Raw genomic sequence first — 15,508 nt, forward strand, 5'->3', positions numbered from 1 at the left:
CTCGGGAGGAGCGAGAAGGGGCGGGGCTGGCGAGGCAGACGCTCTTCCGCTGCCGGACTTCCGGCTCCGGGTCCCGGGAGGAGGGGCCGCCGGGCCAGAGGCGGAGCTGCAGCTCTGCCGCGACTTTCAGACGCGGAACATGGCCTCATGCTGGTGGCGGTGGCGGCGCGGCTGCTCCTGGAGGCCGGCGGCGCGGAGCCCCGGGCCCGGCTCTCCTGGCCGCGCAGGACTGTCCGGGCTGCGCGCCGCCGCCGCCGCTGTCGCCCGCGCGCAGGTGAGGCCGGGAAGCGCGCGCCGTGGCCGGGCGCAGAGGTCACCGCGCCAATGACAGCGGCGCCGCAGAATGAATGAGGGCGAGATGTACGAGCGGCGGGCGGGGGCCGCGGGGCTGCGCTGGGACGCGACCCAGGGCTGGCGGGGCACCGAGGACGGGGCGCAGCCGAGGGGTGGGCGCCCCGCGCGGGGCTGCAGAGCTGTGTCCTGGGGACAGGGGAGCGTCTCGGTTGTGGGGAAGGGGCGGTGAGGAGCCAGGTCCCGGCGAAACGCAGGTGTGGCCCAGTGGTCTCCTGGGGTATGCGTAAAGCGTGGAGAGCGTCTGCAGGTGTTTCCTCTCGAGTTACAGCCAGGGCTTCGGGGGCAACAGAACTTAATTGGGATTTTAGAGCAAAAGGTGCTCTGAGCGCTCAGAGATACGGAGGGTCTGGGTAGCCTCGGAATAGGCGGAAAAGTCTCGTGGAGAACGCAGGGCTGATGCTTAGAGTGGACCGGAGTTCAGTCCTGTGGTAGTTGCTTCGGAGGGAGGGCACACCTGGACGGGCTGGAAGGAGAAGAGGCCTGAGGATGTCGCAAGTGGAGAAACCTTGATCTTTAAATCGACTTATGACTTCTTGAAGCAGAGTCAGAATCTGAGCACTAACCATGACTCCCTGACGCTCTGCCCTGCTGCCTTTGGACTCCATCTCATTTTTCTCCCTTTCCGGTCAGTTTAGCTCCTGTGTATTGACAAGTTTCTATAGCTCTGTGAGTCCTTTGCCGCACTTTGTAGTGATTAATTCTTAGCGTACCACAGGCTAGGCTCGTACTGGTAAGCATAACCACGCAAGGTCTGTGGACTCACTGTCCTTTTAGAGACTTCTCCGGTCACATAGTAATTGTATGTGTTCTCTCATCCGCAAGGCTCATTTTTTTAAAAGTTTATTTGAATTTAGGACTCTTCCGTTTCAATCAGATTTGGTACACTTCCGTGTCCATTAAAGACCATTTCCCAATATGAAATATGTAGTATTTCTGAATGTCTACTTTTGGATACATATGCATACATAATCACAACTTATCCAAAATAGACATTTGGAGAGAGAATGGCAGCTGGGCTAGTCTATGGATTAGACAATAAAGAGAGAATATGGGAAAAAGAGAGTCTGCTGGGATCCATTTCAGTACTGTCCTAGCCAGCCTTCAAATATTTCTAGTACCGCAGATGAGGATGTTATTTGGAGAGATGGATGCACCCACCACTGATGCCACTGATACTTCTTTTCTTTGAAAAGAAATTCCATGCCCATTAAACAATTAGCCACAGAAAGGGTGCTTTCCTGGAGAGAATATGCTGGATGTCTTCCATGTCTGCCTTAATGACCACAAGGAGGAGCTTTGCTGGTCATGCCAGTACGTGTATTTCTGATTCGTGTCAGTGGTATTTTTCACTGTAAATACATGAGCCTTCTGGTGTCTGCCTCAGGAGGGTGTGTTTTGGCTAGTTCAAGTCTCTTAGGGCCTGATAGTCCTTGGGGACAAAGAGCAACAACAATAAAGCCACGCCCGTCTCTCCCAGCACAGCTCCACTCTTGCTGATGTTTGTATGTTCTCTCAACTTCTTCATTGGTAGTGTTCAAACATCTTGGGATAGGACGGAAACCAGTATGTATCTGATTGTGCCAAATCACTTGTCAGTATGTCTTGATTCTTACTCAGCATTTTCTCTTTTTTAAAAAAGGTAACTTCATGGGAGGCAGGGTTGGCTTTCAGGGAGAATATGTGATGGAAAGACACAAAATCGGAGTTGGTTGAGATGGTTGTTGCCCGTGCTAGTAGTGGCACACTAGGTGGCTCCGGTTACACCACTCCCTTTGAATACTTTCCTGCTCTCCTGAGCACCTCTAACCTCACTTTGGGAAACATTGCCCGAAAGTACTCTTAAAGCAGAAATGTTGGGAAATGTTGGGATCTGAGCCAAGATCCACCTTCCAGGCTTTTAACAAGCTATGCCCAGTGGTTAAGAGCGCTCTGTATTAGCTGTGTAATTTTAACTCTTCACCCCAAGTTAGAGGTTAGGTCTCAGATTGAATAAGCATTATAATAAATCCTAAATTCGTTTGAATCATTTACGCATGAAGGCTGACAAAAGTAGGTTAAGTGTCATGTAATGGTAAAATGAAAGGAAAGGATTATCACTTTTTTTCCTTAGGACATTTTAATGCCTGGGATGTCATAAATGTCCTTACTGGTTTAATGAATATATAATGCTATGGTGAAAATAGAACTCAGGACCGCCTTCTTTGGCCACTGCCTGCCTGGCAAAGTCAACCTTTATTGTCATTTTAATATGTCTAAAGCGGGGTGTGTTCACTAAAGAAAATTCAGAAAATATGAATTTTAAAAGAATAAAGCAAAAAACTCCCACGATCCTATTTATTCCAAAATAACTATTTTCAATAGCCTGGTTTATATGCTTCTAAACCCTGTTTTCTGTGGATTTTATTTGTGTGGGTGTACACATTTTTAGTGGAATCACATAATGCACCCAGTGCTGTAGGTGCTTTTTTCTTTTGATATATTGTAAACATACCTGTATTACCAGTTTTTCAGACTTTTCTGAATTTCAAGTTCCCCGGCTGTATAAAAGCAAGTAGTTGTGAGAGTCAAATAGTGTGAAAGCACATTGTAAGGCTTTATTACCTTAGTTTTCTTTTTGTACTGCTAAATCCATCCTTTGTCAAGATATTTTCTTCAAGTATTCTATAAGAGCCCTTCGCACATCAGATTAGTAAATTAGTAATTTTTGAAATGCCTGTGTCCCTGATTTCTTCAAGTTAGGTGCTGTATCTGTGGGTTCCCACTCCTGTGCACAATAATTGTTGGAACTATTTGTTGGCACTACTTCTGAATCCTTTAGAAGTTGTCTCTTGTTGTTCTTGATCTCTCATTAATATTATCAAAATATGCTGCTGAGCTTGCTTGTTTGTTGACATTACTTTTCAAGAAGTACCATTTCCAAGTATATTCAGGAACAGTGGCTTGAAATAGGCAGTGTTTGTGTAACTGTAAATTTCTTCCTTAACATTGAAATCCTTTCTTTTTCACTGTCTGGGCAGATGCTTTTGGGATCTTGATTATTCTTTGTTTTAAACCAATTTAAGACTTTAAAAGAGTGTAAACCACACTAATCCTTACTATTCTCTGCCCAGTCTTTGCTAAATGGAAGGGAATTTCAGATCTGGAAAGATAGATGTGAATGTGGAGCAGTCTTTGGGGGAAGGGATAGATTATAGATGTTTTTTATTTTCTGCTTTTTTCATATTTATATTTTCTGTAATGACGAATATTGCTTTTGTAATAAGGAAAGGAAACTTTTTGTTATTTTTTCTGAAGTCTGCAGTCTAAATGGACAACTAAAAGATAAAGGGTACTTTTATTATAAATATGGGAGTTTTAATTTATCTAGTGTTATAAACAAGTTTTTCACAAATATTCTTACAAATTTCTTAATACTTTTATTTTATAGATGTCCTATTTTAATCTTGTGAAGAGTTTAACATCTGCCTTTCCAAATATGTATAGTATATCACGGTAAGTTTATAATCTGTATTGCAACTAAAATTATTAGCCATACTGCCAGTAAATTTCTATTCTAAATTGTGGTGGGCTAGTCCAACAAATTGGATATGCTGTTTAACTAAGTGCCACAATATCTGCTCTATGTGATCTCTGCCTTTTGAAAAAATGGGAATACAGTTGTCCCTTGGTATGGTGGAGGGGGATTGGTTCTAGCCACCCCCCCACCTCAGATACCAAAATTGGGGATGCTCAAGTCCTATAATATTTGCATACAACCTACACACATCATCCCATATACTTTATTTTTTTTTTTTAAAGGAACATTGATTGATTGATTGATTGATTGATTGATTGATTGCTGGCTGCGTTGGGTCTTTGTTGCTGCGCGCGGGCTTTCTCTAGTTGCAGCGAGCAGGGGGGCTACTCTTCGTTGTGGTGCATGTGCTTCTCAATGCGGTGGCATCTCTTGTTGCGGAGCACGGGCTCTAGGCATGCGGGCTTCAGTAGTTGTGGCATGTGGGCTCAGTAGTTGTGGCTCACGGGCTCTAGAGTGCAGGCTCAATCGTTGTGGCGCATGGGCTTAGTTGCTCCGCAGCATGTGAGATCTTCCCAGACCAGGGATCAAACCTATGTCCTCTGCATTGGCAGGCGGATTCTTAACTACTGCACCACCAGGGAAGTCCCCATCCCATATACTTTATTTATTTATTTATTTTTATTTATTTTTGGCTGCGTTGGGTCTTTGTTGCTGTGTGCTGGCTTTCTCTAGTTGAGGGGAGGGGGGCTACTCTTCGTTGCAGTGCATGGGCTTCTCATTGTGGTGGCTTTTCTTGTTGCGGAGCACAAGCTCTAGGCACAAGGGCTTCAGTAGTTGTGGCACATGGGCTCAGTAGTTGTGGCTCACGGGCTCTAGAGCACAGGCTCGCGGGCTTAGTTGCTCCGCGGCATGTGGGATCTTCCTGGACCAGGGCTCAAACCTGTGTCCCCTGCATTGGCAGGCAGATTGTTAACCACTGCGCCACCAGGGAAGCCCCTCATCCCATATACTTTAAATCATCTCTAGGTGACTTATAATACCTAATACAACGTAAATGCTATGCAAATTGTTGTAAATACAATGTAAATGCTATGTAAATAGTTGCCAAGCATGGCAAATTCAAATTTTGCTTTTTGAAACTTTCTGAAATTTTATGAGTTTATATATTTATATATATATAAATATATATAAATATATATTTTTTTATGTATAAATTTTTTTTTTCAATTCGAGTTTGGTTGAATCCGCGGATGCGGAACCCATAGGTATGGAGGCCCAACTGTATAAAATTTAAACTCAGAACACGATGAACATGGTTTATATTTCTTTGATTTTGTGGGTTCCCAGGGTCCTGGTTATAAAAATTGATGTATTGTTGAGCAAGATCAGAATTCTGTTATGTTTTTCTAAATTTTAATGACCTTTTTGTATTCATGCTTAATTTCCAGCAAGTATCTGGGCTTAAATTTTCCATCATCATACTCTGCTATATGTATATGTGTATACATAGGTCTGTATAATTCTTACTTAAAAGTGAAGTTATCTCAGTAAAGTAACTCAGTCTTCCACTCTGTGCATTTCTGCCTCTCCAGGTTCCATCACATGACGCCAGCAGTGTGCTGCTGTAGTAAAACACAGAGTGGTGAGAAATACACTGATCCTTTTAACCTTGGCTGGAGAGACTTGAAAGGTCTGTACGAGGACATCAGGAAGGTAAGATATTTTTGACGATGCTGTAAAGTAATGCTGATTTCTTAGAATTATGAGCAAACAGTGCAGGTTTTCATATGTGTGCCGTGCTGTTGCAGACTTGATTCCCAAATGTCAGGTTTCAAATGTTTCTTGAGCAACAAGTGTGGGGCATCATGGAGGATGCAATGCAAGTTACTATCCAGAGGGGGATGATGGCAGAATGGGGAAACTGAAAAAAAAGGTACAGGCAGCACATACACGTCCAAAGAGTCATCTGACCTTTCCTTGCCAAATCCATCACATGCTCCAGGCCTGGTGAGGCTATGAAGCCTCCGGTGACTCCTGCTACTGTCTTCCTGTCCAGTTCTGAATATCAGTGCCAGCCTGACCCAAATAGGGCTTTCTTCGCTAAGCATTCTTTTCCCAAAATTTTCAGTGGCCCCCAGCCTCACGTGGATTCTCAGATGCTGCCCAGAAATGTTCATGTGCCGCTGGTCAGCTTCCTTCCCGTTTCAAGGTTCTGCACTTTCCCCCTGCAGCCCCCACCCGACTCTCCTGTTTTCACCACTTCCTGTCCAGTGGACCAAGCAGAAGCCGTGAAGGAGGAACTCCCTGAACGCCTGCTCTGGGCCGTTTGCAGCCCACACTGCTGCGTGCCGGCCTCCTCCCCTCCCACCTCAGTGAAGTCAGGGTTCCCTCCTTTCCAGCTTCATCCCTGTACCTCTGGTTAAGTCCCATCCCCTTTGCCTCCTCGGGGCCCTAGGAACTCCTCCTGCACTTCCCCGTTCTCCTGTCTTTATCTGCAGACTCGCCCTCTTCATTCTCTTTCAGATCCATTTTTTATGCTCCAGCTTCTTCCTGGTTGTCTTTTAAAGGACCATCCCTTGACCCTGTGTCCTCCTACCCTTTCCCTTCCAGTATTCTTGGCCTCTCTCTCTCTTTTGCCCCTTCACCACTGCTCCGCCATCGCACTGTGCCTTCCTTTCCAGCCTCTCCTCTGAAACTGCCTTTGCTTCCTTCCACCAAATCCAGTGGGCACTGCTGGTTTGTATCTTCCCGGACTCTTTGAACATTGGACACTGTTCACCACAACCCCCTCTGTGAAACCCATCTCTTGGCTTCTGCACTCTGCTCGTTCTCCTGACTCTTAGGCCATCCTTCAGTCAGCTTCCTGGGTTCCTCTCTGTCCCCTCCAACCCACCCCTATTAATTTTGCCGTTCCCTGGGGTTCTGTCTGCTCCTCTTCTCTCTCTGTCTTCAGTTTACCCATTCCCATGCTTATGACTCCCACATAATATCTCCAGTCCAGATGGAATTTTCTCTCCTAAACTTTGCTCACTGGGCAGCACCCTGGAATGTCCATGACTGTCTCACACTTGGCAGATCTGAAGGGCTACATTTTCCTACAGATTGTTTTTTCTCTTGTTTTTCCTGTTGATTGGAGGTTGCCACCCAGGAACCTGGGGGGGGGATCCTCAACGCAGCCCTCCTTTTCCCCTCCACACCCTCCTCGTCTCGTCTGTCTCTTGCCTTCAGTCCCCAGCCTTGCTTTCCTCCTCCCGCCCTCAGCCTGAACCAGAGATGCCCCCGTTGTGCTCCCAGAGCAGCTGCACTTACCTCCACGACAGCAGTCCCTCCGCAGTATTGTTTTCCTTCCCCCATCTAGACTCTGAGCTGCCTGTAGGCAAGGGGCTGTCCTATTTGTCTTTGAAACCTCTGCGTTTATTATCGTCCTTGGCACTGAGTCAGTAGCTGAGGGAGTGAGTGGCTGGCCTGCTGGACTGTGTTCACTTGAGCCCTGCTGAACGTCCTTTGGGTCCATTTGTAGCTCCCATTGCTCCCAGGGCATAAGCTCTGATTCTCTCCAGCAAGTCCCTGAGGGACAGATACAGTAAACACACATGCCCATCACCAGGAAGGCTCTCCCTCCTCTTCAGAGATCAAAATCCTACTTATCCTTTAATCCCCAATCAAAGCTTATCTTCTCCATGAAATGTTCAGTTTTTCTCGTCCACACTGATCTCTCCATTCTTTGAACTTTAATGCATTTAACGTACGGCATTGTTCAAGTTACCACCATATTATTCACTGAATATTTCACATTTTTAAAAATTTTGCTTTCCCAACTCAATTGGAAGCTCCTTGTCATCAGGTAAACCATGTCTTACACTTTCCCTATGAACCTTTGGCTTGTGTGGCTAAGTAACGGCTGAGCCAGACTCTGACCCCTGCTCTTCTCTCTGGCCACATCTTGTCTTCCAGCCCCTGATACCCACTGACCTCCTGCTTCATTGGCTCCTGCACTCCCCATCTTTGTCCTCTCCCCTCCATCTTCCAAGCTGCAACAAGCCCTGTTTCTTTCTCTCTCCAGCTGTCACTGGCCATCTGGTGCTTTCCTCCTGCACCTGCTATCTCTTGGAGTCATGGGGCGGCAGCAGTGCTCACCCCAGCACTGAGGCCCCTGGGGGCAAGCCAGGCATTGCTTGTGGCCCAGCCACACACAGCCAGCTTTGTGGCCATACAACGTTGGAACCTTTTCCTACTGAGTGTTGAATTTCTCAGTTGAAATGAATACACTAAAATCAAATCAAAGTTTTGTGAAAGAAATCCCACTGACTGTGCAGTTATGATGGTGTATTGACACAGAGAAACTTTGTTTCAGGAACTATTCATATCTACAACAGAACTTAAGGAAATGTGTGAATACTACTTTGATGGAAAAGGAAAAGCCTTTCGACCAATTATTGTGGTGCTAATGGCCCGAGCCTGTAATATTCATCATAATAACTCCCGGTGAGTTATTTACTTTCTCCCCTTTATTGGTTTTATATTTGGCAAACCTTCCTTCCCAAGGTTACTGTTTAGTCTCCTGTTTAAGAAGTAGCATGTATCTGAGAATTCACTTTGTGGTAATTAGTTTCTAGCTTTGTGTTCCCAAGGTCACCCTGGAGTCTAGTCTGGGCATCTTCCTTTTCCATGCTTTTTAGTATCGTGGAAGAACAACTTCAGCTGCAAATAAACATTTTGGAAAGAATTTTCAAAGCCACATTGAGTTTTCTCATTCAGAAGTAAAGAATACCAGGATGTATGCATACTTGTAATCATTGTACACATGGCCGTTAGTCCAAAGGTTGATGGTTATAAAGTCATGAGTTAGGCCTGGATTCTGGGCACCACACCCGCTGCAGGGCCTGACTTCCTGTGGCCTTTGGAAACGTGCCAAAGAAAAAGCTTCTTAAGGCATTTTGACTATCGGTCTTCAACTTTTATGTTTCAAATATGTGTAAATTTTTCCAGTATTAAAACAACTGCAGTGTTTTAATATTAAAGGAAAACGACAAAGGACCCATTGCCATTATTTTTTAGACTCTTTGCCATGTTACTGGAGTGTCTTCATAGTTTTTTTTTTACATCATGTAATCTATTGATGTAACCTCCAGTAGACCATAATGTACTCATACATTTCCCTAGTGTTGAACATTTGCATTACATTCCCTTTTCTCTGTAGATAACACTTTAAGGAATGCCTAAGGTTTGCCAGCACTAAATTTAAGGATGCTGTCAGAACGAGTGTCAGATGTTGCTTCTTAGCGCATGCTTGCCTCTGCCTGCAGCCGTTTGCGCCCCGCTGCTGTGCCCCTCCAGCTCCAGGATATGATTCCATGCTCATGGGTGCCTCCCACTTACCCTGAGACTTTCCAGGTGCTCACAGTATAGTTTGAACAAGCAGTGAAATCTCTGGCAGTGACCGTTTTCCCATCATCAGGACCACTTTCACTTCACCTGGAAGGCAGGGCAGCAGAAATGCTCCCTCTGAACCAAACTTGAAATACTTCTCACATGGTCTAGAACTGGGTTTCTCAGCCTTGACTCTGCTGACATTCGGGGCCAGATAATTCTTTGCCGTGGAGACTGTTACGTGTCTTGTAGGGTGTTTGGCAGCCCCTCCCCTAGTTGATGACGACCAAGAAATGTCTCCAGACATTGCTAGACGTCCCCGGAGGAGCAGAATCGTCCCTGGTTGAGAACCACTGGTCTAGAGATAGTGTGTGTTTATATTTTTAATTTCTCAGATTAACACACAGTACAGTTCATCACCCTCACAGAAAACAAGGGAAGGAAAATATTCTGCATTGCTCACCTTAAATCCTGTCAGCTGTTATCCTCAGAGTCAAAGTCTTCAATTTACCTCATTGAAACTGTATAAACTGTTGGTTGCAGAAAAAAATGGGAGACTATAACCCAGAAAAGGCATTGCTACTTTAAAAAGGAAGTTCAATTCTGCCTTCTCCAGGGATGTTCTAGCTGCAGCTTCGTTCTCCCCGTAGCTGACGGGAGCAGGGCTTGCTGAAGGCACAGTATGGAGGCATCGGGATGTGAGTCGTGACTGTGGCGTGCATTTGGGTGGTACAGTAGCCTAACGATATTATTCTCCAAACCCCAGCTTCTTGAGAATACTTACTTCCTAAGGACCCTTTTGGATCAGGCTCTTAATAGGCCAAATATCTAGCTGTTAACTTCCATGCCACTTGAAGCAAGAGGGGGTGGGGAACGGGGGGAGAGCCTGGGCCATTTGAGATTTTGCTTGCTGAAAGAGGTTTAGAACAATGTGGGGCAAAGGTAAAAGATTCTGGGCAGGACCACGCAGGCCTCTGTTTCTAGCTGATGCCACCAGCAGCCGTTCCACTACTTCACCTGCCTGCTTGTTGGTGTTGGCAGAATTGCGAGAGGCCTGCTTCATCATTTGACAGTCACAGTTTAATGGCTCCTCTAAGGCTTATTAGACGTCATCGTCTTGCTTCTGAGATGTGTATTAAATCAGGTTAACAGTAATCCTGGAGGGGATTTTAGAAAACAGAATAGAACAGATACCTTAAGAAATGGGTTTGGGGGGGGAACTACCTTCTGTTGAGTTTCTCTTTTTCCTGTATTAAGCTTGTCCGTCGTCCATTATGTGTTCCCTGCTAGATCACTTCACTGGGAATTCTTAAGCTGAGGTCCGTGAAAGCTGGGGCGGGGGGTGGTCTGTGAGCCCCTTAGAATTGTGCGCAGAAATTTTCGTATGTTTGCACGCAAAGGTATACATGGCTTATAGCATATTCTTAAAGGGTAATATGGCCCAAAAAACCTTATGGCTTCATCTTTATTTTTCTTCCATGTATCCCGATAACCACAGTACCTGGTCAGGTAAGGTAGGACGCATACAACAGATAATCAGACTTGGAAGGTCCAGAAAACAGAGTTGTGGTGGATTCTGAGCCACGCTGCCCAGATCTCCCTTCCCTGAAGGACCCTTTGCCCCAGCTGCTGGGCCAGTGTTGCTGGTGGAGAGCCTTCAGTTCGCAGCCTCTTCAAGGGTTGCCCCGGCTGCAGAGAATCCTCTCACCTGAGCCAGTCCACATCCAGGGGCTGACAGAGGAAGGGCCATTCTAGCTCCAGAGCACACGATGGAGTGGCCGCGGCTGTGGATGGGCCTGCACTGCAGAAACTTCTCCCTCTACCCCATCCTCTTGTCTCCTCCCCCTCCCTCAGGTGTTGATCCCAAGGGCACTTCTGAGTAGACATTCTGTACTTTAAACGTGAGAGTCTGCTTTCCCGAGAACCCAACCTGCAACAGAGTTCAGCAAAACCCAACTACCTGTGGGTCAGAACTTACCTTATCAAAGAATCCAAATCAGAAGTGACCTTTATAAGGAATAGATTTCTATGAAATTGCTCTACTTATTGACCACAGCACAATTAGTGTCTCTTCTCAAACAAACCAAACCTGTCCTACTCAGATCTCATAGAAGGCACCTGTTCTTATCATCAGTCTTGACACCATCAGTTTCTCGTGGAAATCTGGCACTGGAAAGTGGATATCACCGCCAGTGATTGGGATAACAGGCCTACTCAAGTTATACTGGGCACAGATCTGTTGATCTTGACTGTACAAATAGTCAAGTGGCATTGAATCCCACTAGTCCAGTTTACAAAGCCAGACATTGGATTAGATAGAAGAGATTATAAGATGCAGTTTTCACATTAGTAAATAGGTCAAGCTTCCAAATGCGATAAAAATCTTAAATTCAGAAGAAGTAACTTTTGTGATTGTCATAAAGACAAAGGAAACTACAAAAACTTACTCTAGGGAAACTGTAACAAAACAGTCATCACGGCACCAGCTCACATGAATGATTCCTAGAGTCAGGCCACTAACGATTCTAGAACCATTCCTGGTTTCTGTGTGTTCTGAATCATTGAGCCAGCTACTGCTGCGGCTGTTTATGGGTTAGGAAGGTTGGTGCCACGAGAAATATTTTTGTCTTTAACCTAGGAGATGGCACTTTTGATGTGTCCATACTCATTATTAAAATGGATCTTGATGTAAAGTCTGTAATAAGGGATACCTACTGAAGTAGAGGAGGCTTTGATAACCAGGTGGTTGTCCATTTCATGGGCGAGGTCAGGCCCAAGCCTAAGGGGAACATCATTGAGAGCAAGGCGGCTATGGGGCTTTGAACATGCTGTGTGCTCACTCTTCGGCTCCCACCACGAGGGGGAGGCTGATTCTATCACTGAAGGAGTCAACGTCTACAGGTTCATCAGCTGTGCTCAATTTGAAAAACCCAAATGCTGCATTATTCTGTTGCACGCTGGATCCTGTGGAGAAAGCCAGCCTGGATAAGCTGCAGGTCTGAGATACCATCATGGAGTCAGTCTCCACATGTCCAGGGCTTCCAAAACGCACTGTTTCTTCAGTGGCAAGAAAATAACCAGTAGCATGAATCCTGCATCATTTACGATGCAACTTTGCAGGCATCTATTTTTATCTGGATATAAATCTGAAAGATTCAGGAGCTGCGGCTCTTGAATGTCAGTTATTTTTCTTGATATTAAAACTGCTGATGGATTCGTGACTGTTAGGATCAAGCTTAAAACCGCTCTTCCCTCCAAAGAAAGGCAGTCTTCACTGTAGTCTGGTGCGCTTGTTTGGGTTTTCAAAGGTGAATGGCCAGTGACCAAGGAAAATGACGTGCTAAGCAAGTTGGAGCTCACAGGTATCCCTCCTGCACTCTGCTGTCCCTTAGAAGGAAGGCACCTTTGATGTTCATGCCTCAGTGTGCCGGTAAGGAGTACAGGGAAAGGAGGGAACAAGACTGCAGTGGCTGGGGGCAGAGGATGAGAAGCGAGAGTGAGAGATGGGCAGGGACGCCTTCTGTCCCCCGCGTTCAACCTGGACGCCACTGCGGAAGGGGAGACACTTCAAGGTCGTGTCAGTAATGTGGAGAAACAAGATTTTAGACAGATGAAGTAAAATCAAGTAATTTTAAGAATCAGATCACTGAAAAGGAAACATTTGCGCATCAGCAGAAGAGGATGGTGAAAGTAAGAAATCGTGTTAGGCTGAAAAATGGCCCCACAAAAGTATGCACATCCTAATCCTTGGGACCTGTAAGCGTTACATTATATGGCAAGAAAAGGGCCTTTGCAGATGTGCTTAAGTTAAGGATCTTGAAATGGGGGTGTCATCCCGGATTATCTGATGGGCCCGAAATGCAATCACTTGTATCCCTAAAGAGGGAGGCGGAGGGAGATTGCCGTAACAGAAGAGAAGGCCATGTGAAGATGGAGGGGAGAGACTTGAAGGTGGCTCCTTCAAGCTTGTGGCCACAAGCTAAGGCCCTCCAGCAGCCAGCAGAACTGGAAGGAGTGAGGAAAGGATTCTCTCCTTGAGGCTCTGCAGGAAGCCTGGCCTTGCCGATACCTCGATTTCAGTTCAGAGAAACTGCTTTTGGACTTGTGGTCTCCAGAACTGTGGGAGAATTTCTACTGATTTAAACCACCAAGTTTGCGGTGATTTGTCACAGGGCCACAGGAAACTGGGACAAACCCCATCATTCACATCCTATCGCGTGAGTGCGGAGAGTGTGCCTGCTGGGGCTTTTCTCTCCCTCTGGAGGTACCGCTTCTGGATGCACCAGATCTGGCAGTGCAGACCCAGGGGGGAGCTGAACACTTTCCACAGTGTCAGTAGTTGAGGGACCCAAACTTGTAGCAAGTCAGCTCAGTGGCAGATAAAGATAGGATCTTAAGTGACATGGATATATTGTTCAGCATACTGAAAACTTGAATATGTGTACTTCTATCAGGTAACAACTAGGAGATGCAGTTCACATCCTGAAGAATTTTAGAGACAGAGAGAGACTTTGTTTGCATTTTAACTAGAGAGTTTCTTCAGTACCAAACTGATGAAGTATTCATTCGTGCCTTTAAAACTCGAGATGATGCGAAGTGTCAGAGAAGAGGAGGTCACCCTCCCGTGACTGTGCCTTTCAGAACAGGGGAGACTTCCTGCCCTCGAGCTGCAGAGAGACTTGGGGAGTCGTTGGCATAAGACCTTTAAACTGGGCCTCCAAGTTTCAGGTCACGCCTGTGGTTTAGAGGCGGGGCTGCAGGGGGGCAGCAGAGGCTGAGCTTGTGTCAAATCCCTTCTCAGGAGAAGCTTCCATTTGGGGCTTGCAGTCAGTCAGGCAAATACCCCCACTTACAGAGCAGCATGTCCCCAACTTTGTGCGTCAGAATCGCCAGGACTGCTGCTTCAAAATGCCAGTTCCTGAGCCCCATCATGAGGGATCCCAATTCCTAAGTCTAAGGAATTTTCAGTCTTTATTTTCAAGAGTATTGATTTTGACACGGTGGGCAAGAAATGATATTTAAGAAACACTAATCTTGTCAGAGTTCTCACAAGCAAAGTGAAACCTTCTGTTTAGAATTGGCAGAAGAAAATAAACAGAAGAGCATTGGGAAATAGAAACAGCCTTCTGTAACCCACCTGAGAACTCTGGTCTTTATACAACCTCTGTAGCTTTGGGAATAGAAGCTTCTCTGTCTCTGTTAAAGTGAAACCACGTTTACTATTTAAATTCTGCTTCCCTCAGTTGTTGCAAATCAAGGTAACCCATTGACAAGGTTTGATTTTCTTTTTGGAGACAGTTTTCTCACACTGGGGGTTTACTTGTCATTTCTTTAAGACTTGGCATTATATATCAGTATGAATAGGAGGAAAAAGCATTTTATTTAAATCACATGTAAGCTTGGTGAAGGGTTTGTGGGGGGTCATTATATTATTCCATCTACTTCAGTCTGTGCTTGAAATTCTTCATTATAAAAATGTTGTTTGAAATCTAATGAAGAGGGAAAAACCTGACTGTTGTGAGGGGCTGGCTGAGTCATCGCACGCTCTTGCAGGTGTGAAGGATGGAGGACAGAGCCACCTTTCGAGACTCGGGGCCTCATTTTCTCCTGCTGTCTCGCCTGACTGGTTTTTCTTAGCACCTCTCCCAGAAGTTGGGAAAGTATGGCAGCTCTTTCACAGCAGGAAGTAGACATGGTGCCCAGTTTTTTGAAGGCATGACTCAGTTCGGTACTTCGAAGATTTCATCTTCAAGACAGTGTGAGTTGTTTCTGTGATCTGTAAATCTGGGTTCCAGACCATTATGCTGTACTGTGGATACGTAGTGACAGTATTTTCCAGATAGAAGCTGGCACATGTTAAAGGCTAATTGTGCAGGAAAAAGTACATCAGATAAAATGATAAAGCATCTAAAATGTGATGTTTATCCTATGTAGGGGCTGTGTCACGATGCCAAATAACTTTCTAAGCAAGAAACCTGATTTCATCAATTTAGCCATACAAAATGGCATTTTTACATATATGTAGTCTATGAAATTTCAAAATATTTTAAGAAATCTTTGTTTTAATATCTTCAAATTACAAAAAACTCCAGTGTCTCAGTGAGTACTGCCATTTTACTGCAGCTTCCCAGCAGGACCCCTGCCTGCTGACATAGCTTGTGATAACGGAAGTGGTGCCCGACCTATAAATACATGAGAAAGGCTTAGAAGTCTTACCAGTTGTTTAAGGTAAGATCTACTATTAATGAGTAGCAAGTGTATATTTCA

General features: G+C 45.4%; 1 protein-coding gene across 5 annotated transcripts in view; it reads left to right on the top strand.

The window, feature by feature from the left end:
* Positions 1–139: 139 nt before the first annotated feature.
* Positions 140–15,508, top strand: part of PDSS1 (decaprenyl diphosphate synthase subunit 1) — a 43,230-nt gene continuing 27,861 nt past the window's right edge. For 3 of the 5 annotated variants that reach the window (XR_009698967.1, XM_061179256.1, XM_061179266.1), the window contains exons 1-4: positions 140–274; positions 3,782–3,846; positions 5,464–5,584; positions 8,226–8,356. Coding sequence is in view for 3 of the 5 variants with exons in the window: in XM_061179256.1 (XP_061035239.1) it covers positions 140–274; positions 3,782–3,846; positions 5,464–5,584; positions 8,226–8,356 (452 nt within the window). In the remaining 2 variants the exon portion in view is untranslated. Of the gene's footprint in view, positions 275–310; positions 361–3,781; positions 3,847–5,463; positions 5,585–8,225; positions 8,357–14,806; positions 15,000–15,508 lie in introns of those variants that run through there. The other 2 variants (XM_061179277.1, XM_061179284.1) reach the window with 2 other exon arrangements.

The sequence above is a fragment of the Eubalaena glacialis genome, chromosome 2, assembly GCF_028564815.1.
Source record: "Eubalaena glacialis isolate mEubGla1 chromosome 2, mEubGla1.1.hap2.+ XY, whole genome shotgun sequence".
NCBI lineage: Eukaryota > Metazoa > Chordata > Mammalia > Artiodactyla > Balaenidae > Eubalaena > Eubalaena glacialis.